The 20,364-nt window shown below is 42.3% G+C and overlaps 1 protein-coding gene across 4 annotated transcripts in view; it reads left to right on the forward strand.

The window, feature by feature from the left end:
- The first annotated feature begins 2,888 nt into the window (after positions 1-2,888).
- Positions 2,889-20,364, forward strand: part of SCUBE3 (signal peptide, CUB domain and EGF like domain containing 3) — an 82,091-nt gene continuing 64,615 nt past the window's right edge. For all 4 annotated transcript variants that reach the window (XM_018560618.1, XM_018560619.1, XM_018560620.1 and 1 more), the window contains exon 1: positions 2,889-3,540. In XM_018560618.1, coding sequence (XP_018416120.1) covers positions 3,417-3,540 — 124 coding nt within the window. In that variant the 5' untranslated portion in view covers positions 2,889-3,416. The remainder of the gene's footprint in view (positions 3,541-20,364) is intronic.

Genomic DNA, 20,364 nt, shown 5'->3' on the forward strand with positions numbered 1-20,364 from the left:
TATACCCCTACATCTCCCTTTATGTGCTAGGAAATAGGAAGCAACTGACAACATGTGGAAGTACATTGTTTAAATAAAAAAAAAAATACAATGAACAAAGCATAGAAAATCCTTATATACCAAGACCAAGTAACTTATCCACCCACAAATAATCACATTTGTGTTAAACTAAAACAAAAGCTTTTCCCCAAATTGAAAGTACAAATATTCTACAGTTTCACTAGATTTTTTGCTTGCTTTGTTAAAGTACATGTAAACTCCAACTAGATGACATTTAATATGCCAAAGTTATTATTATATCTAATGTTTATTATATCATAACCACTTGACATGTTTATTTTTTTTTAAACGCTGTTTTCATCTTTTTTTTTATCCTTTTTCGCATCTCAGTGCTGCTGATCTCCTCTGGCCTCTCTCAGCCATTTCCTACCTACATGCACTTCCTTTAGGCCTTGTTCACACCAAGCGTGTTCCAGGAGCAGAGCAGAGCAGTTACAGACCGGAGCAAAACTGCGTCCAATGTATTCCAATGGTATTTTTAGCTCCAGTTCACATAGCAGCGTTCCGTTCCAGAGCAGGTCAAAAAACTGCAGCAGGCCCTATTTTACCTGCTCTGGACCTACTCTGGAACGCATGCAAATGCATTAAAAACGCATGCAAACCCCCTGGAACCCACTGAAAGCCCATTTTAAACTAAAAAAAACATTTTTTTCCCCCACCAAAAACGGCCCAGAATGCATCAAAAACGCGGCAAAAAACGCGGCACAACCCACTGCACTGCGTGTGCAGAAACTCATGCAGATCTGCTCTGCATTTGGTGTGAACAAGGCCTTAGTGACAGCTGCAAATGACTGCTCTGGACTGACTTTCTGATGGTGACAAAGGTAAATCATGCCAGTGCGTTTGACAGGTTGACAATGCGAGAGCACAGTTGTCACCTCATAAAGGGAAGTGCCTGAACATCACGTCATTTTTAAAAATAAAACTAGCAGATTGAAAAATATTGAAAACAACTTTTGAAGTTACAACAACTTTTATAATTTCAACAACTAACAATCATTCTGGGATGAATAAGCAAAGTGTAATAGCAGGGCTAAAATACTTACCTATACTGGAGAAACTGCAGGGTCAGCTTCCCTATGGTTTTGCTCACATAAGCAAAGGCCTAGACATTTTGGCCATGTCATTTTTATTAAATGTGAACTCTGATCACCCCTTTTGGCAGAAGCCTAGATTTTTGTGAAAACCTCCTCTCCAAGAATGATCAGTATTTCAGCCATTCTATTACTCTTTATTTATCTATCCCAGCAAGATTGTTGACATTGCTTTCAGTTAACATTTGAGCATAGGTTCTCTTTATGGTACAAGACTCTGTTAACACACCTTCTCTGGGCACCCTATATCCTGTTCATACATACATTTTCTACATAGATCTTACTACTCTGCTCCTTTTACATAGCAGATTTTTTTCTGTGGATAAACTTTCAGTTTTCTCTAACAAACAAATTGTGTAAAGAAAAGTGGCTCCCCATGCTGCCCTTAGACACAGACCTATTATGGTCAATGCTAAATCTTTGAAAATGCTGAGTAATCCGGGTGGCATGTGCACAATACAGTTAATCACCATATGAATTACATTCTACATTACTGTAATGCAACCTAAAGCTAACTTGTAGAACCCCTGATAACTTCTGAGGCAATTAGCCTAAACTTAAAGGATTATTATTTAAAAGGTGTTTTTCCTTTTAATATAAACCATACATTTGTATAGGTTCCCCCAGTAACCACGTAGCATACCCCCCTTATTTAGCCATTAAAATGGCCTGCTGAAACGAGTGCCCTATGTCGTCCACTTTCAATCATATTTAATCAAGTAAAGGAAATGTGTAATTAGAATCAGCTGCAGAATCAGTCTTTCCCTCTTCTTCCCGTGACCTTTACCCTCTGCCCGTGGCAGATCTCCCCTGAGCTTGGTGTTGCACTGCATTATTATGTGCATCCCACACATTACAAACTGCTTAATGTAACCATTTGTAACCATCTCCACTCTTCCCAACATCATTTGTTTGCCTATACAACGTCATGTTAAAAGCATCAGGGCACACTGCGACGAGTATGATTAGTTATGAACCTTAATTACATTTAAAAAAAGTCTAAAACCTCTTTTGAACTATTGCCCCATCTTCAAATAAAATAAAGAGCGGAGCATCTGGAAAAACGTGTTTGCTTTTCTTATTGTTGCAGATGAAGCAATACAAACAAACACTGAAATCAAGAGGGAATTTACACTTTTTTTGTATCCATTCATCTTGGCTTTATATAATCATATCTTTTTTTTTTCCCTTTTTGATCAAGCCAAAGCTAGAACTAGTTTGAACATGACAGGTAAAACTTTTCTCCTGGCAAATACTGAATGGTAAATAAAACTTAGGGAAAAAAAAGGTTTTTAGCCACACACAGAGCTGCACCCTGCTAAAAAAAAGAGGGAGCAAGCATAGCTGGAAATCTAATATATATTCAACAAGGAGGAGAACCGAAGTTGACAGTATAATTAATATGCAACACACAGCTAAGAGCTGACAATCTTCTATCCAGTGTATATTTTCAAGGGGGGAATAAAATATAGGGTTAGTAGGGAAATGGACCATCCACAAGCTTAAGACCAGTCCATCTGAATTTAAAGGAAAGAGTCATGGAGCTGACAATCTAGTGCCCAATTAACATCCAGAGAGGGGAGAAATGCTAGAGCATCTATGGAAAGCAAAACTGTATAGGAGGAGCATACCTCCCTCCTTTCCCCCATTTCATCTTGGTCCCCCTCCTCTTTCCCTCCCTCCTTCTCCACTCTCCTTCCTCCTTTCCAAGCAGGAACCTTTGTGTGTTGCAGCTGGTGAGGGGGGAGGTTTTGCTCTATCTTTTCAGTATACAGGCTCTTTTTTAACAGACAACACTTCTTCTGTCTCAGTACCCTACAGATCTACTTTTATCTTATTTTTGTTATGTAGGAGTTACAAACCTGCATTTCTATTACCTTTTTTTGAAAAATGGTTTGAATTTTGCCAGCATCCAAACTGATAAGTAATTTTATCATCGCATTTTTTTTTTCCATGATTGAATTACTACTTTTCTACAGCTACAATGCAGAGAAAACGTTTTTTGTTTTAACGGCACTGCAGAGTTAGGTCAAAAGCAAAAATGCCACAAAAGTAAACTTAATTGTTACCAAGGTACCACTAAACAATATGGCACTTTTCTTCACTTGATTGGATTTATGTGCTGATTTTTTTTTAAATTAAAAATGCTGCAGCAGAATTTTATAGCTTTGGATGTTCTGGCAGATCATGTTTGACAGCAGAATAGACAGGGGTTCTGACCTAGTAGCTCAACTTTTTCTGTTTCTGTAAAGTTGCCAAAATATGTATTTTTACTGTAATAGAGTGCACAGAACCGTTGCCATGGACATACAATGGGACATGGTATACACTTTATTTTTGTTCCTGTTTCTCTACGGCCACATCAATCTCAGCATGGCCAGCCAAGGTAAGACCTTCCTGGGGTTATTCACATCTCTGAAAGTTGTGTAACTTAACTGTACAGTTAAAAGCGACTCTCTTGCCAAGCTATGCTGTCAGCTCTGTGGCTAAGTGGGAATTTTTAACTTGGAGTTTACTGGGATTTTTTTATGGGTTATACATGACGAGCACCTTTTGGGATTACGGATAACTGACAATGTGCAAAGTGCGGTAGCTGACAGTCAATCAGCAGTCATCTTTCATGTCCCTTGACTGCCCTAAACTGATGGAAGGTGAATTTCTATAGGATGCATATTTTGCACTGTCCTATTAAATAAGCTTGCTTCTTTTGCTTTTCCGCAGTTCACTTTAATTTATTCTGTGCTATTTTTGCTTTACGATAATGATATTTTTGCTACATCAAAGTCAGCGTATCAAATGGATTTATTTTCGAGCTGCTGAGGTTTCACGTGATACAGGTTAAAAGTTAAAAGAGGAACGCAGATGCAAGAAGAATTTAACTTATTTGGCTGTGTTTTCTCTATATATATATGTTTAAATTATTGGATTGGTCATGTGTTGCTTTTATCATAGTCCTCCAGACATAGATTGTTACTATCCATTTACTGTTATTGAGTTGACTAAGTACGCCGTTTAATCGATAAAACTACAGATCCATGTTACCTGCACTGTTCTCTCTTCCCTTTAAAGGACTATGTTAAAGCCGTAAAGCCCTTGACTCTAGAGACTCTTGACTTTACAAATTTATCCAAAACTGTCTTAAATCTCTATGTTATTTTCCCATATGGGCAGAAAAATATAGCAGTTCCCATTTCTTTATATCACCTTTGGCTATGGAATTGAGAATTGTAGGCTGATACATTTGAGCTATATTTTGGAATTTATATAAAACATGGTACTAACATCCATTAACCCATAGCACACAATTAGAGATTTACTTTCGGCACTTTAGTGAGGCATCACACCCATCCTTTTAACACTTGCCTATAGCAACCAATCAGACATTTGATTTTTTTTTTTTTTTTATGTGAACTTGAAAACTTATAGCTGGGATACGATTGATGGCTGTAGGCATCACAGACACTTTTTTTTCCCTCTCAAAAGAAACTGGTTGCTCTAACTAAAGATGTCTCGAGAAGGTGCCATCCAAAACTTAGATACATTCATTACTGTTTATCTGTATTGCTTTTCTTTTTGTGAAACTGCGCAGATTACATTTGTACATAAAATAGACCTTGTAAACTCTGTATTACATATTTTCCTATCGGTCATGTAGTTAGGTTATTTTTTACTAATGCTTAGTGTCAGTGTACCCAGTGGCTATTATACAGCATGAAAGTTACATATAGATATTCTCCTCCAGCTTTGTTCTGACCTTTGAAGTAGTTTCATGAAGGCTGAGCTAGCCTATGATGTGTTTTCTACTGCTGTTATGAGGCCTCTTGTTATTTTTTGACATTTTTTAGCTATGACTGTGGATGTTTTGTGGGGTGGGGGAAATTTCAGCCCAAGGTTCAGGGCCAGAGGCGAGCGGTCTGGGGTGGCGGGGGCTACAGAATAAGATCTCGGTCTCCATAAAAGCTGTGGGTACGTCATATAATTAAAAACAGCAACTAGAAAAATGACCATGAGGTACAAAGTAAAGACATTCCTGCGAAATGTGCTCATTATAGAGATTACAGATACATTTGATATCAGTATATATTACATTACATATCATTTTGCAGGGAAATAATGCGCAGCCTAACCACATACACGTAAAGAAGCCCCTTTTTTTTTAGCGATGCAGCAAGGAATGTGCGCAGAGCAGTGACTATTTACAGCCAATCAGAACTTTCCATTTACTCTGAGTTGATAAAGGCTTACATCTGGCTAACTTCTAATGGTACTGCACACCAATGCTCTTGTTGTCTATCATCATAACTACTTGTTGTCACTTTCACTTAGGGTGGTCATAGACGAGCAGAACTCTGACAAGTTTACAGTTACGGCACTCTAGATGTAGATGCAGATTCCTTTGACTTATGTGCAATATTTTAAGCGCAGTGAAAGAACCATTCATAGAAGAATTTCCAACGTGAAGATAGCACTTCTTAGAACTGAAGTCAAACATTTTTTTTTCAGTTTTGAATAGAGCAAGGGAGGGCTATAACCCCTGTCAGATCTCTTTTGCCATCTCTGTTCCATTGGGGAGATTTCCCTTTACTTCCTGCCTGACAGCCACAACAGGAAGTAAGAGGAAATCCCTCCAAAGAGAGGGAGATCCCTGGTGGTCAGCAGGGTCACCAGAACTAGTGCCCCCATTGGAAGATTTCCCATCTATTCCTGTTCTGATAACCCAAAATGTGATTTTCTCTTTCCCTTTAGTAATTATGGTCATCAGTACAAATAGAGAGGGTGAATCTCTCTAACAGGGACACAAACGGCCCGATCGGGGCCGCAACGCACTGGATCGCATTGCGGACGACTCACTTTGTTGTGGGGCGGGAGGGCCGCACGGGAATGCAAGGCACATCAATGCCTGCGGTCTGGTTAGGTCAGAAAGAATGCTTCAAGCACTACAAGACCAGTCACCCTGCATAAGGAGAGAGAGCAGCAGTACAGAAGCAGACGCCTACATATTGTCAGAGTCGTTGCCAAGTGTCTTTTCTTTTGGTAGGCTCCCTAGTTTTCAGTTTGCCATGCTGTACCAACTTGTATGATGTGGTATACAAGTTCTGCAGCAAGTGGCTGCCTTTTAAACTATTGCAAGTGTTCTCTCAGTTTTCATGCTGTACCAACTTGTATGATGTGGCATACAAGTTCTGCAACAAGTGGCTGCCTTTTAAACTATTGCAAGTGTTCTCTCAGTTTTCTAGGAATGTTGCCAACTTTGATTGTCCGCATCCCCCATGATATGCAGCTATTTTACTTAATAGTGTTGATAACTGATATTTATTTAGGGTGTTTTTCCAAAAGGTTGCAGTTGGAACATATGACTGTAACATAATCATGCTGTAGGATGATCATAGCATAAGCATGCATGATCACTCAAGGGAGCAGGCTTTTTTATGACTTTTGCAGGCATCCCTGATATTAGTCTTATCTCTGGGGAACAATACATTTTTTTAATGAAAATACATTCTTTCTGAATCGTTGATTCTTCCCTATGGGACCAGTTTGAAAACCTTAGTTCCTTAAATGATGGTTTAGTGTCTTTAAATAAAAAGAACTTGGCACTGTCAGTATCCATTAGTATGCCAACATGAGGAACACTTGAATATGTCAGGGTGTCTATGCAGTTACCATGTTCATGCCAGTGTGCCTGTGTGGTTTGCATGTCAATTGCCTAGTTAATAGTAAAGTACAGCAAGTGGTCATTATATTATGTCTCTAATGGAGTGGGCCATGCAGCAGCCACCATGTCCATGATGAAGCAACTCATGTTGTTTCCATGTACCTGGCAGGATTCTCAATGTATTTGCCATATCTGGACAGAGTACCCCATGCTATAATCATGTCCAAAGTAGATTGCACCATATGCTTTTCATGAACCAGGCAGAGTGTTCCATGTGATGTGCATGACACGTTACTGACAGAATGCCCATGTGCCTTAAGCGTATGCAGCAGCTGGTAGCTACCGGTTGCCCAGCTCTGTAACTCAATGTCAAATACGTACACATCCTGAAACCTCTAGCACATACTGTACATTCACTCATCCTGCATGCATTTTGGCCAGAGGTAATCACTGATTATTATGCTTAACCCTCAATGCACAGGAACTGGCACATACCACTGTAAACTGAATTGGGAAATATGTTACATACATACAGGTGAAACTCTAATAATTAGAATATCGTGCAAAAGTAATTGCAGTAAGTGCTGCAAAAGGGGCCCAAACCAAGTACTGAGTACATATGCATGCTTGTAGTTTTCAGAGGTCCGATATTGTTCTATGTACAATCCTTGTTTTATTGATTGCATGTAATAATCTACTTTTTTGAGGTTGTGGATTTGGGGGTTCTTGGGGTTTTCGTGAGCTGTAAGCCATAATCATCACAATTATGACAAATCACGGCTTGAATTATCTTGCTTTGCATGTAATGAGTCTATCTCGTATATTAGTTTCACCTTTTAAGTTGCATTAGTGAAATAAATGAACTTTGCACGATATTCTAATTATTCGAGTTTAACCTGTATGTGTGGTTCAAGGATAGTAGAAAGGGAGCTAATGTGGGTGATGATACCAATAACTGATGGCACAAATTGTTTGATTCAAATCTGGGTCGGATCGCGCCTGCATAACCATATGCTTATGTTCAACTTTACAGTAGTGTGCAGGCTGACAGGCCTCTTAGTTACTTAGTTACAAAGTCAATTTAGCAAAAATACATACTCGCTTAACAATTTGAGAAATTATATTTGATAGTTTAATGATCACCCTGCTTTGTTTAATTATTGTAATTCTTCCTTTAATTCAGTTCCCATCATTCCCTGCACTTCAGCTGAAAATGCAAGTCAGGTTGATGCTTGCCTGGTTGTTGAAATATAAAAGTGGGGGTCAAACAAAGTTGACTGATGCAAAGTTGTATCTGTATATCTCTATTCTGTAGCCAGAAATGTTCCATTAGAGTCATGGTAACTGAGCAGCATGGGTTCATAGTAGATCAAGCAGTCAGAGGTTTGAAGATTACATTTTCAAGCCTATAAAACAAATAAAGGCACAGACAGATCGAAAGACTGGAAGCACAGAAGAGGACATATTTTATTGGTAAACTATGGTTGTTATATATTTTATATCTAAAGAATCCGTTTCATTTTTTAAAATTATTTGCAAACTTGCATACATTGTAAATGGACAGAATCCATAAATTGCCATTTGGTTATACCAGGGGTCAGTAACCTTAAACACTCAAAGAGCCATTTGGACCTGTTTCCCACAGCAAAAAAAAACACCGGGAGCCACAAAACCCTTTTGACATCTAAAATGAAGATAACATTGCATATATAGTTTTTTACCTTTATGCTATGTATGGCATGTATATGTGGACTTAGTAACGCACTGGACTCTGGTCTTAGTAACGAACTGGACTCTGGGCTTAGTAATGCACTGGACTCTGGGCTTAGTAATGCACTGGACTCTGGGCTTAGTAACGCACTGGACCCTGGCCTTAGTAACGTACTGGACTCAGGGCTTGGTAACGCAATGGACTCTGGGCTTGGTAACGCACTGGACTCTGGGCTTAGTAACGCACTGGACTCTGGGCTTAGTAACGCACTGGACTCTGGGATTAGTAACGCACTGGACTCTGGGCTTAGTAACGCACTGGACTCTGGGCTTAGTAATGCACTGGACTCTGGGCTTAGTAACGTAACCGTTATACCATTCTTAGATTTACAGGTGCTTTAAGTGGTATTCGAGACAATATATTGTAGTACATGATATAGCTGGGTCCCTGATTATTGTCTTAATAAAATAACCAGACCCACCATCACACTTGTTACTCTCCTCTTTTGACCCGGTCATCACCACAGAGGAGGTTACAAAGCTTCTCTCTGACACCCACCTCACCACTTGCAACCTGGACCCTGTTCCCTCACCACTACTTCGGTCACCCTCATACTCTATCCTACACTCTCTTACTCACATTTTCAATCTCTCCCTCTCTACTGGAATCTTTCCATCCCCTCTAAAGCATGCCCTGGTCACCCCAATACCCCAAAAAACATCAACCGACCTTAACAATCTCAGACCAATCTCCTTACTCACATTCACCTCACATTCACCTAAAACTCACTAATGACTTAATAACAGCTAAACACAATGGCCACTATTCCTTACTCTTGCTATTAGACCTTTCTGCTGCTTTTGACACTGTGGACTACGTGCTCCTCCTCAAAAAACACTACTCACTTGGCATACAAGACTCTGCTCTCTCGTGGTTCTCCTCTTACCTGTCTAAGCGCTCCTTTAGTGTCACCTACAAATCTAACTCCTCCCCTCCTCTTCTTCTTTCTGTAGGGGTCCCCCAAACCCTCTCATGCGGTCTCCTCCCGGGACCTTTGTAAGTGTTGGTGGGAAGGCTTCATGCTCTCTTCGTCGCTGACTGGTGGACTAGAGGCTGCGCTGAGACCGGTCTCTGTCTGTGGATTCAAAAGGATACAGACTTAACCCTGCCTGTTCTGCTCCACTGCTGCTGGGATCTGTTGTTCTACCCGTACTGTATGTACTCACACGGTGCCTTGTTACCTGTTGGATTACCCCTTGCTGCACCTCTGACCCCTGTACTACTAGCATTGTGACTCTGGACTGGTTCCTTCCTTGGCCCGTTGCCTACCTTCCGGTCTGACCCTCCCCGTGGCCTGCAACCCCCCAGGACCTAACCTTTGTACCTTGATTTGTATACCTGAATTCCTCAATAAACACCCCGCACGCCGGGTGTTTGCCTCTGTGTATTCTCTCTGCGCTCCTAGTTCGTCACAATCCCCCCTTCAGTCTATCATGAACGCAGCTGCTAGACTCATTCACCTAACCAACCGCTCAGTGTCTGCAACCCCCCTCTGTCAATCCCTGCACTGGCTTCCTATAGCCCAAAGGATAAAATTCAAAATATTAACAACCGCGTACAAAGCCATCCACAACTCTGGCCCCGGCTATATCTCCAACCTGGTCTCAAAGTATTACCCTAACCGTCCCCTCCGCTCTTCACAAGACCTCCTGCTTTCCAGCTCCGTCATCAACTCCTCCCATGCTCGCCTCCAGGACTTCACTAGAGTGCCTCCCATCCTATGGAACTCTCTACCCCAACCTGTCCGTCTATCTCCCACACTGACTGCCTTTAGGCGATCCCTTAAGACTCATCTCTTCAGGGAAGCCTATCCCACCTCAACCTAACCAGTGTTTAGGAAGGGGGCTTGCATATAGCCCCCATGAATGGTCCTTCTTAGCCTCCTGACCACAGCTCAGAGGCCAGGAAGTGCAGTGTTAGTAATCAGTCACTGTGGTCGCGTTAGCTCACCATTTTCTGGAAATGGGAACGACTTGGGTAAGGGTCGAATTCATTACTGACCTAAACCCAAAGGTCATCTCTATCTGCACCATAATGTGTTTAAAAAATGTGTTTAAAAAAATAAAAAAAACAGCACACCGATAAGACAATTACTCTTTCTACTTCTCTCAGAATGTTCTCTGTCTGCACATATTTACATATTTAGTAAAAATGTAATACACATATTGAGTATTTCATATTTACCTGTGTAAAAAAATGAAGGCAGATTTATTTTTAGCTCTAAAAATAGAATGTATATATTCTACAACCCATTTTAGTAGTTTATAGAAAATGCTATTAAGCATTTGCTTTACTTCATAGCATATGATAACATGTATACGCTGCCACTAGTACTTTAATCCCCTAACTATAGTCACAAATGCATTTGGCAAGCAAATCTAAATATGTGACATTTTGCAACCACTTCCAAAAACATGCTGGAGCTTGCTACAATGCATAGTCACAGGGCTAAGGCCCCATTCACACCTAGGCGTATTGTAATATGCGCGTCTGTCGCGCGGGTTTTTTACCGCGATTCGCGGTAAAAAAGTTGAACGATTCCGAAGGCTACTTGGCTGTATCCCAATGGAAAACGCCATACAAGACGGCCCAAAGTAGTACCTGGACCTTTTCAGGCGTGGGCCGTTTTGTAGGGCGTTAGGGACGGGCGGAAATACGGCAAGGTGGGAACGAGGCCATTGACTACAATGCAATTTATATTTTTGACCGTTTTGTAGAGCGTTCGTCGAGCGTAGAACGCGCTACAAAACGGTCAGGTAAGTGAAATTGTATCAGTGCATTGACAAAATAAATCCTATGGGCATCTTCAATAAGTAAGTTTACACACTTCTACAGTTGTAGATTGAGATGGTTATTAGGCATCAAACTTATGGAATTTCAATATAGAAAAGCATATTTATTTTGAGTTTTTTGACCATAGATACTCTTTAAATGATGTGATCATTTTAAATGATGTAAAATATAACATAAAAAACAAAAGCAAGGGCAATGTGATATTAGTAAATGTAGAACTAATTTCTTCATTGCTTGGAAGCGATCTTGGCAGCTTAGGGCTTTGCTTGGAAATCAGAAGCAGGTGGTAAAATAATGTTGTGTAATAACCTATTAGACTGAAAAGCTTGTTCTACTTAGAAAATAAGAACTTGCCTTTAGCAAAGTTGCAACCTATAGATTTGGCCTGGGATCACTCAGTGCATGTGTCTTGAGTAGTTCCAGACAGGTATTTCCCCTTAAATAGGTTAGGAAACAAAACAGGAAACACTAAAAACAGCTGCCAGTTTCCACATAGAGTGAGGTATATTTCAAGGTGTCAGGGTTACTGCCTGAAAATGCCAGTAGAGCAGAGCAGGCAGCAAGAAAATATGGCAGTTGTACTTATGGGTCAAAGTGCAGTCCCATCCTTAGATTATGAAGTTATACTAAACCTGTAGGAAGAGTAAAAAGAGAAAAAATATCTAAGGAGGATAAAGGAAAAAAGACACTGAAGTAAAAAATTATAAAGAAACCCACAAAAACAGAAATTTGGGGAAACGGTAACACATACTTAAAAAATGAGTATTTCTACTTTTGCAGCCAAATTGAGAAAACACACATTTTATATTTGTATATGTTCCTGTTCACATAATAAAAAAATATTTTAAAATTGCTGCTTTTTACTTGCTTAAAAATCCACCCCTGAGCACTGGCCCTGGGTGATAACCTGTTTTGTTGGGCTTCTTTCCCTTGCAGGGTTCTATGGAGACACCTTTGTGTGTGCTAGTAAGCTGTGTGTGTCTCCACAGAAAGACAAGCCACCCCCCCCCCCTCTCCACCCTCTTCCCTTCTGCAAGCTACTAGATGGATGGCTGCTGGGCACTGCTCTGTCCCATGTGATCTTGTATTGGACAGGAAGTTCAGGGAAGCTCGTGGCAAAAATGTAAAGAAATGTAAAGAAATACTTAATTATTTAAAGGAGAACTATGAGGAGGGTGATTTTCACTCATCCTCATAGTTTTAGCCAACCTGTGACAATGAAACTGTCACAGGCCCGCTCAGTAGATCGGGAAGTGAGTGAACACATACCGGTGTTTGCTCACTTCTCGATCCTGTCACGGCTCTCTGCCGTGACAGGGGAGGGGCTGGATTCCCCCCTCCCCGTTCCGATCCTCCAGCGCTGACTGGTGGAACGGACGGGGGAGGGGCGGGTACAGCTGGCTCTGCCTCTAGATAGGTAGAGCCAGCTGTCACTCACGCAGCTGGGCGGATCCAGACATAATTGTCGGGATTCTTTTCAGCTGCAGCCTCCCAAACCATACCAGAGCCTGGTATGAATATTAGGTCTGGTAGAAATGTTAGGAGGGACCCCCCAGTTAACAAAAAAAAAAGGTGAGGTTCCCCCCAAAGGTCATACCAGACCCTTTAGATCTGATGGTAGGTAAGGTTGAAGTTTGAAGGTAGAACTTTAGCCAAGCAGCTGAATTTTGCATTAAAATTCATATATTGGAACAGTTTTACCTGCCAAGATATTTATAATTCTTATAATGAATGTGGCGTGCTAAATATGTATATATAATATACAGTATATATACAGTACAGCAGGGGTGCCCACAATTTTTTGTGTTGAGATCTACTTTATCAAATGAGGAGCTACATGAGATCTACCAACAAAAAAAACCTCCCTCGCTCTCTCTCTCCTGGCTCTCTCTTCGCTCTTCTGGCTGTATCTCCTTGCTCTCTCTCCTGGCTGTCATTCCTCTCTCTCCTGGCTGTCATTCCTCATTTTCCCTCCTGGCTGTCTCTCTTCACTCGGCTGTCTCTCCTTGCTCTCTCCCCCCTGGCTGTCTCTCCTCTCTCTCTCTTTCCTGGCTGTCTCCTTGCTGTCTCTCCTGGCTCATCTTGCTGTGTTTTGCAAACAGTGTAGTGCAACAGGCTGTGTAAACTAATATTCTTTGATGTAATACATAGCACTTCAACCACCAGTATCCACCAGATAGCACAGCTAAATAAATATACCAAAATGGAATAAGGGGCCACCATTCACACCCTTCGTGATTTACCAGCATCAGCTTTGAGAGCTACTGGTAGATCACGATCTACCTAATGGGCACCCCTGCAGTACAGTGTATTAATTCTGAAACAGCCACCACTTTATGTATTTGCATATATTTTCCCGAGACTTATCTGTACGGATAATATGACAACTTACTGACTTGGTGATAATTCACAGATAGTGTCCAACTCGCTAAGAAGACTCAGAGCAGAATCCAATGTAGTTTATTTAGCCTTCTCAATACAAAGGATGTAATTCTTTGTCATTCTTAAGGTGCCCATACACTGCACGATTCTCGCACGAGATCGCGGGAAATCCCGCGATCGTACGATAATCGTGCAGTGTATGGAAGGCGTGCGACCGTTTCTACTGTACGGTCGCACGTCTTCCGTCGAACCAGCATGCTAGAAACCCCGCCAGGAATCGTATGATTCTCGGCGAGTTAGTGGCCTGTTGGTTCGACAACTGCCGAGCGGGCCGCTGTGCGCACGCGCACACTGCCCGTTTGCAGTCATCGTAAGCCCGCCCCTCATTACAGTCATCGTAAGCCCGCCCCTCAGGGGGGCGGGCTTGCGATGATCGCAAGTACGATCTGCCTGTCCAAGATGGGCAAATTGTATGTTTTTTAAAGTACTTTACAACCCTTGCAAGACAAAAGCCTTGCGAGGGTTGTAAAGTGTATGGGCACCTTCAGAGGTGAAAAGACATTCTAATCTTTGCCATCAACAGGTAGACAGAGACCCTCTTACCTCAGTGAGGGATGATGCAGAAAAGGAAGTGAGAAGGAGAGGGTGGAGAGATCTAGCAGAAGACTGTACCGATGTACAGAAAACAGCAGGGGTGAATGGAAGATACCAAAGTATACACAAATTAGGCTGTAACAATGCTAATCTACCACTAGTAGCTAGGAATACAGCATAACACAATGATATTGCAATTAAATATATATGCAATGTAACTGAAACAGCAGAAATGATAAAAGATTACATTGGCTGTGGCAGCACACTCCCCGTCTGACATCTTTAGATTTCACTATAAACATATTTATTTAAAGACATGAGTCCATGAAGGATGAAATGTCTTTGAACCTGAAAGACAAAAGAGGGAGAAAAACATGCAAAACATATAAGAGCAAGTCTTAACTTTAACAACTTGAAACACATTTTCAAGTCAGAGAGGCCACAAACTGTCATACCTCAGCTGACTCAATTTTGTAATCCACTGGAAAATTAGGTTTTTTAATTGTCCTTGATGTCCGGAACCTGACATCTTGGAACAGTCTATAAAGACATTAGGTCACCTTCCAAGGGCAGCAGTGCCCATAAGGTCCTCCGTAGGTGGCAGTAAGATAGTCTCTCCAGTTGGTTGAAGAATCCTCTTGAAGAATTTCTAAGGCCTGGTTCACACCTAGGCAGCACCCTTTTTGCACGTTTGTACTTGCGTGAACAGCATGCAGTTATTTATGAGTGTTGTGCGCATTTTGATTTGCGTTTCTATGTGCGTACATGAAGACTCGCGTTTTGACTGGCAGCTCATAAAACATGCACGTTTAATATGTGACATGCTTCTGCCGTGCGTTTTTGGGCATTTGCATTTAAGTCTCTGGGGCAAAAACACGCTTTTAACTGCACAAAGAAGCTCATGTACCTTCTCGGGCATTTGGCTTTTTCCTGCTGGCGTTTTTCTGCTCAGGTGTGAACCAGGGCCATTGAAAATCATAGGATTTCTTGTGTCCAGTGTTTAAAAGCGCTTTTCCAACTTCTCAAAAACACCTAGGTGTGAACCAGGCCTGAGACTTTGTTTGCAGCTTGTAAAGAAAAGGATGGTCTTGCATGATAACAGGTGTAGATGACTCTGATGAGCCTTCTAGGCCTTTTGGTTTTAGCAGACCCTTTGGCATGACAGTTAAGCTGACAGCTGTATCAGCATGGGCTGTGAAGTATGAATCCAGAGTTGAGTTGTAGATTAGGTCAAAGACTCAGAAGTAGAGATGTATAATCAAGGTCTTTAGAGTTCTCACTGGAATTCTCCAAGTGAAGACATGTTACAGTTTTGCGGTTGTCAGAAGCAGTGGTATTGATGGTATGAGTAACTTGAGGTTGCAGGTGATTCTGTGTAGGCGACTCTGTAGCATCTACTGAAGTGAGTAGTGGTTTAGAGTAGCTGGTCACACAGTCCTTGAAGTAAAGAACATCAGGATTGTTGTGCAGGATCTCAGGGGTAGAAGATTTCTGATCACCTGTTGACGATTCAAACTTGCTGTTAGCAGTTTGGAAGGTTGTCTTACTTGGAGTATGACAAAACAGTTCTTTAGTGTAGCCATGGCTTTGTTTTATGATGATTTTGTTGGCATGTACTCAAGGGCGTAACTAGAAATCACAGAGCCCCATAGCAAAATTTTGTATGGGGCCCCGTGATTTCTAGTTATACCCCTTGTAGAGCCCACTCGAGATCCCACCTGAGGGTGAACTTGCAGAGCCCACCATAGCCTCTCTATGCAGGGTCACCTTCAGGTGGGCTGGTCGCACTCCTTACCAGTCAGCTTCCTCTTCCTCCTCCGTCAACGGGCCCGCCTGCTTCTTTGTCACGGGCCCCGCCTCCTCCCCTGCTGCCGACCACGGGCTCCGCCTCCTCCACTGCCGGCTCTCATTGACTCTGTGGAGAGGAACGCGCTGCTGCACAGATTACTGTCAGTGATCTGAACAGCGCTGTGTTCGTCTCCAGCGGCCAGTGAAAGCCACCAGCAGAGGATCCCATAGCGACCCCGAGACGGCCCGCACGGCATCTGACCGGGCCCCATAGCGGCCGCCTGGGTCGCTATGGTGATTGTTACGCCACTGCATGTACTTCATCTGAAGCTTGAGATTTGAATCCATGGTCGACTCCAATAATTACCCAACCTAGGTCTGTCCTTTGCGCATAAGGGGTATCATTCCAACCATTGTACTGTTCACGTACCTTGTGTACTCTTATGATGTCTCTGCCTAACAGAAGCATGATTTTGGCATCAGGATCAAGAGGTGGGATGCGTTTGGCTAATGTAGGTATGGTTGAGAAAGTGCATCCTCTGGTGTAGGGATTCCCTCCCTGTCATTGGGCAGTTGATTACACTCGATGAAATCAGGAAGATCAATTCTTTCAGTCCCTTCTATAGGAGAAATTATGAAATCAGCATAGGTTGCTCTTCCTGTGAGTTGCATGAACCATCAAGAGTAAAGGAGCGCTCAGATTCCAGGATTACACCTAGCACCCTGGCTTGATGGGAGGGGTTGATTGTAGTGCTGTTGATTGTGATGGAGAAGTTGGGGGAGGGAATACAGAGAGGAGGAGAAATTATAAGTTCAGTTTTGGACAGATTGAGTTTGAGTAAGTGGTGTGACATCCATGCCGAGCTGTCAGTGAGTAGATTAGTGATACGTGAAGAGACAGAGGGGGTGAGCTGAGGGGTGGAGGGATAGATTTGGGTATCATCAGCATAAAGATGGTATTGGAAGCCATGGAAAGCTATTAACTGACTTAGGGAAGACCTAGACCTAGTGTTGTTGGAGAATAGAAGGAGCCCAAGGAGAAACCCTTTGGGGGACCCCGGCAGAAAGAGGGAGAGGAGTAGGTAGAATTGTAAGTGACACTGAAGATGCGTTGAGATAGGTAGCAGGTGAACCATGAGAGAGCAGAGTCTTGGAGGCCAAGGGATTGGAGTTTATTAAGGAAAAGCGGGTGATCTACTGTGTCAAAGGCAGCAGAAAAGTATAGAGTAGTGGCCATAGGTTTTAGCAGTTAGTAGATCATTAGTAGGTTTTAAAAGGGCATTTTTGTCAATCTTATCTCTGAAGTGATTGGCAATCTCCTGGGCAATCAGTAAATTGGTTGGAAGAGGTGGAGGGGGGTGAAGTAGGGTGTTGAAGGTAGAAAAGAGGTGACAAGGACTAGATGAGAGGGTGTTAATGAGAGTGATGAAATAGGTCTGTTTGGCTGTGTGGAGGCAGGTGTTGTATTTTTGGAGCGCAGTTTTTTATTGTGTGAAGTAGGGATGTCCCGATACCGATACTAGTATGGGTATCGGGGCTGATACAAGGCATTTTCACAAGTACTTGTGAAAATGCCCCGATACATAGCGCCGATGCAGGCACTTTCATTTTTAAAATAGTTTCAGGCTGCCCAGAGGTACCGCGCTTGTTGTAGTCCTCTGGGCAGCCTGCCAGGCAGCTAAACGAGGACCTTACAGAAGCTCCTCCCACAAGAGACACAGCCACGAAAGCGACGGGGGATGACACTCTCGCACAGCACCGACAAACAAAGAGCAACGTGAGACCAGACAACGGACTCCTACACAGCGCAGCGCTCCTGTGAATTGCTTTTGCATGTTTTGCTTTTGTATGCGGTGAGGGAAGCTGTGACAGGGCTGGCTACGGGTATGATACGGGAAGGTGGGATAGATTGGAAGAAGCAGGGAAGACATGTAACTCTAATTTCTGCAGTGTACTGGAACTGTGTACTTTGGATCATTTAACCGTTAAATGATCCATAGTACACAGTACACACTTGCAGTGCACTGCAGAAATACAATTCTTCCCTGCTAACTTGAATAGGTAAAATGTTAACATATTCATGTTAGCTGGGTAGAATTGTAACTATTTCTGCAGTGTACTGCAAGTTTGTACTGTGTACTATGGATCATTTGATTTAACCTATTCAAGTTAGCAGGGGAGAATTATAACTCTTTAAATGATCAGGTTGCAGAAATAGAGTAACAATTCTCCCCTGCTACTTCCAATCTGTCCCACTTCCCCCAATTAAAACTGAAGTTATACATAGGGGTCTATTCACAAAGCTACCGAAGGATCTGGCCGTAGCTTCGGCCGATCCTTCGGCTAGCTTCGGCACCAGGACCCCTTCGGTTCAGGAGAACCGAGGGGGTGCTGTACGGGCTATTCACAATAGCCCGTACAGCTCCCGATCACGGCCGAGCGGCTCAGTCGAGCGCTGAGCCGTGCTGAAAGACGAAGCTGGCCGATCGGCCGGCCATTGGCCGGCCGACAGCCTGCTTCTGACAGCTGGGCGGAGCCAAGCAAGCCGATGTACGGCTGATTTCAGCCGATATACGGCTGAAATGAGCCGTACCAGCCTGAAGTGAATAGCCGAACAGTGTTCGGCTCACTTCACTTCTGATCGGTCATTCACTCGGCTGCCCTCGGCAGCTTTGTGAATAGACCCCAAAGTATTGCTGATATGAAGCAATGACTGAGACATTAGTTTGCATGTGGGAAATATTATGAACATGATCCGCAAGAAAGTGCTCTAAAATCATTAGTCTGTATTGTTTTAGAAAAAATGTCACATGTCCCTTTAACAAAAGTATCGGTAAGTACCTGAGGGACTGTCCTTGTACTTGGTCTTCAAAAAGTGGTATCGGGACATCCCTAGTGTGATGTCTTGCAGGGATTTGGATTTACGCCATAGTCACTCAAGAGCACAACTATGCCATCTGTCTGCCACGGCTGTAGTGGATGGGGCCTGATTCTATGAGTGGTGAGGGGGGCAAATGCACTATTGTAGAGAGAGATGCCAAGGTCAGGGCAAGAAAGGCTTGTTACTTTGTCATAAAAGTAGTCTGTTGCAGAGTAAAGAAGAGAGGGGTTAAAGTGGCAAAAGTTCTAATCTCTAGTCATTCCTGTCTAAAGCCATTTATTATATGTCCAAACAATGGAGAGCTTTTTCATAGGAGTAAATACACATGTCTATAAGTGCCCACCCAGAAGACTTCTAGATAGGTGACTGTGTAGTGCTTTGTAGCATCAAGCATTGCAGAGTAATTCATCCTCAAAATAGAGACTCTTAATTTAAGTTGAGGTTGGTTTCTGAATAGCTTAGGTCACCTGATGTTTGTTTACATCAGGCTGTCTGGCTGGCGAGTTCCTGCTGCCAGAGAAAGAGGAGCTATACATTCATTGCCTGTGTTATGAATTTGAGTATTGATTACTCCACATTGCCTGCAGCTACAAGATAGTTTGTTTTAAAGTCCATTTACTTGAGTGTGTTTAGCCTGGCCATGGGTTCCCTTTTAAGCAAAGGTTTCCTGTTTCCAACCAGATTGGGGTGGAGTTTTGACATAATGGAAGCAAGGCATAAAAAGTCTCCATTTTAGAGTTGAAGGAATTAAATAAGACGTAGGAAGAGAAAAAAATGATAAGTGCAGGGAGAGCAGGAGAAAACATTCAAATGTTTGGATATTATGTGTTTAGTAAATGTAACATCAGACTGGAAAGGAGCAGACGGCTGCTTAGTCAGGTTCTGTATATTGACTATGCCATCTGCTTTTGGATGTTGACATATGGGTTGAAAGCCTTAATGCAGTCTTAATGGAACATTAATTATATGTGAGAGGCAGCAACTTGGACCAAGCTGGGTCACAGTTATCATCTGCAAGTTGTACACAGTAATAATATCAATATGCATTAGCGATTTTCACTTAGTTGAACACTCGACAGGTTTGCTAGTGGCTGCGGCTTAGTGTATATGCCAACTTGTGCTTCATAATTAATTAATGTAATATCTAACAGTCGCTTATTGAGTTTGTCTTCTCAAATGCGTGTCTTCCAATTTAAGATTGCTCATAAGTATCAAACCTCTTTTTTAAAATCCTAGATAATTACATTTATCGAGCTGTAAAAGCTCATGTGTTCTCTGTCAGTAAGCATCTGTTTACACTTCACTTGTGCGTAGAACTGTATTTTTCAGCACTGGGGAAAGGGGG

The sequence above is a fragment of the Nanorana parkeri genome, unplaced genomic scaffold (genome assembly GCF_000935625.1).
Source record: "Nanorana parkeri isolate BGI_ZX_2015 unplaced genomic scaffold, ASM93562v1 scaffold468, whole genome shotgun sequence".
NCBI lineage: Eukaryota > Metazoa > Chordata > Amphibia > Anura > Dicroglossidae > Nanorana > Nanorana parkeri.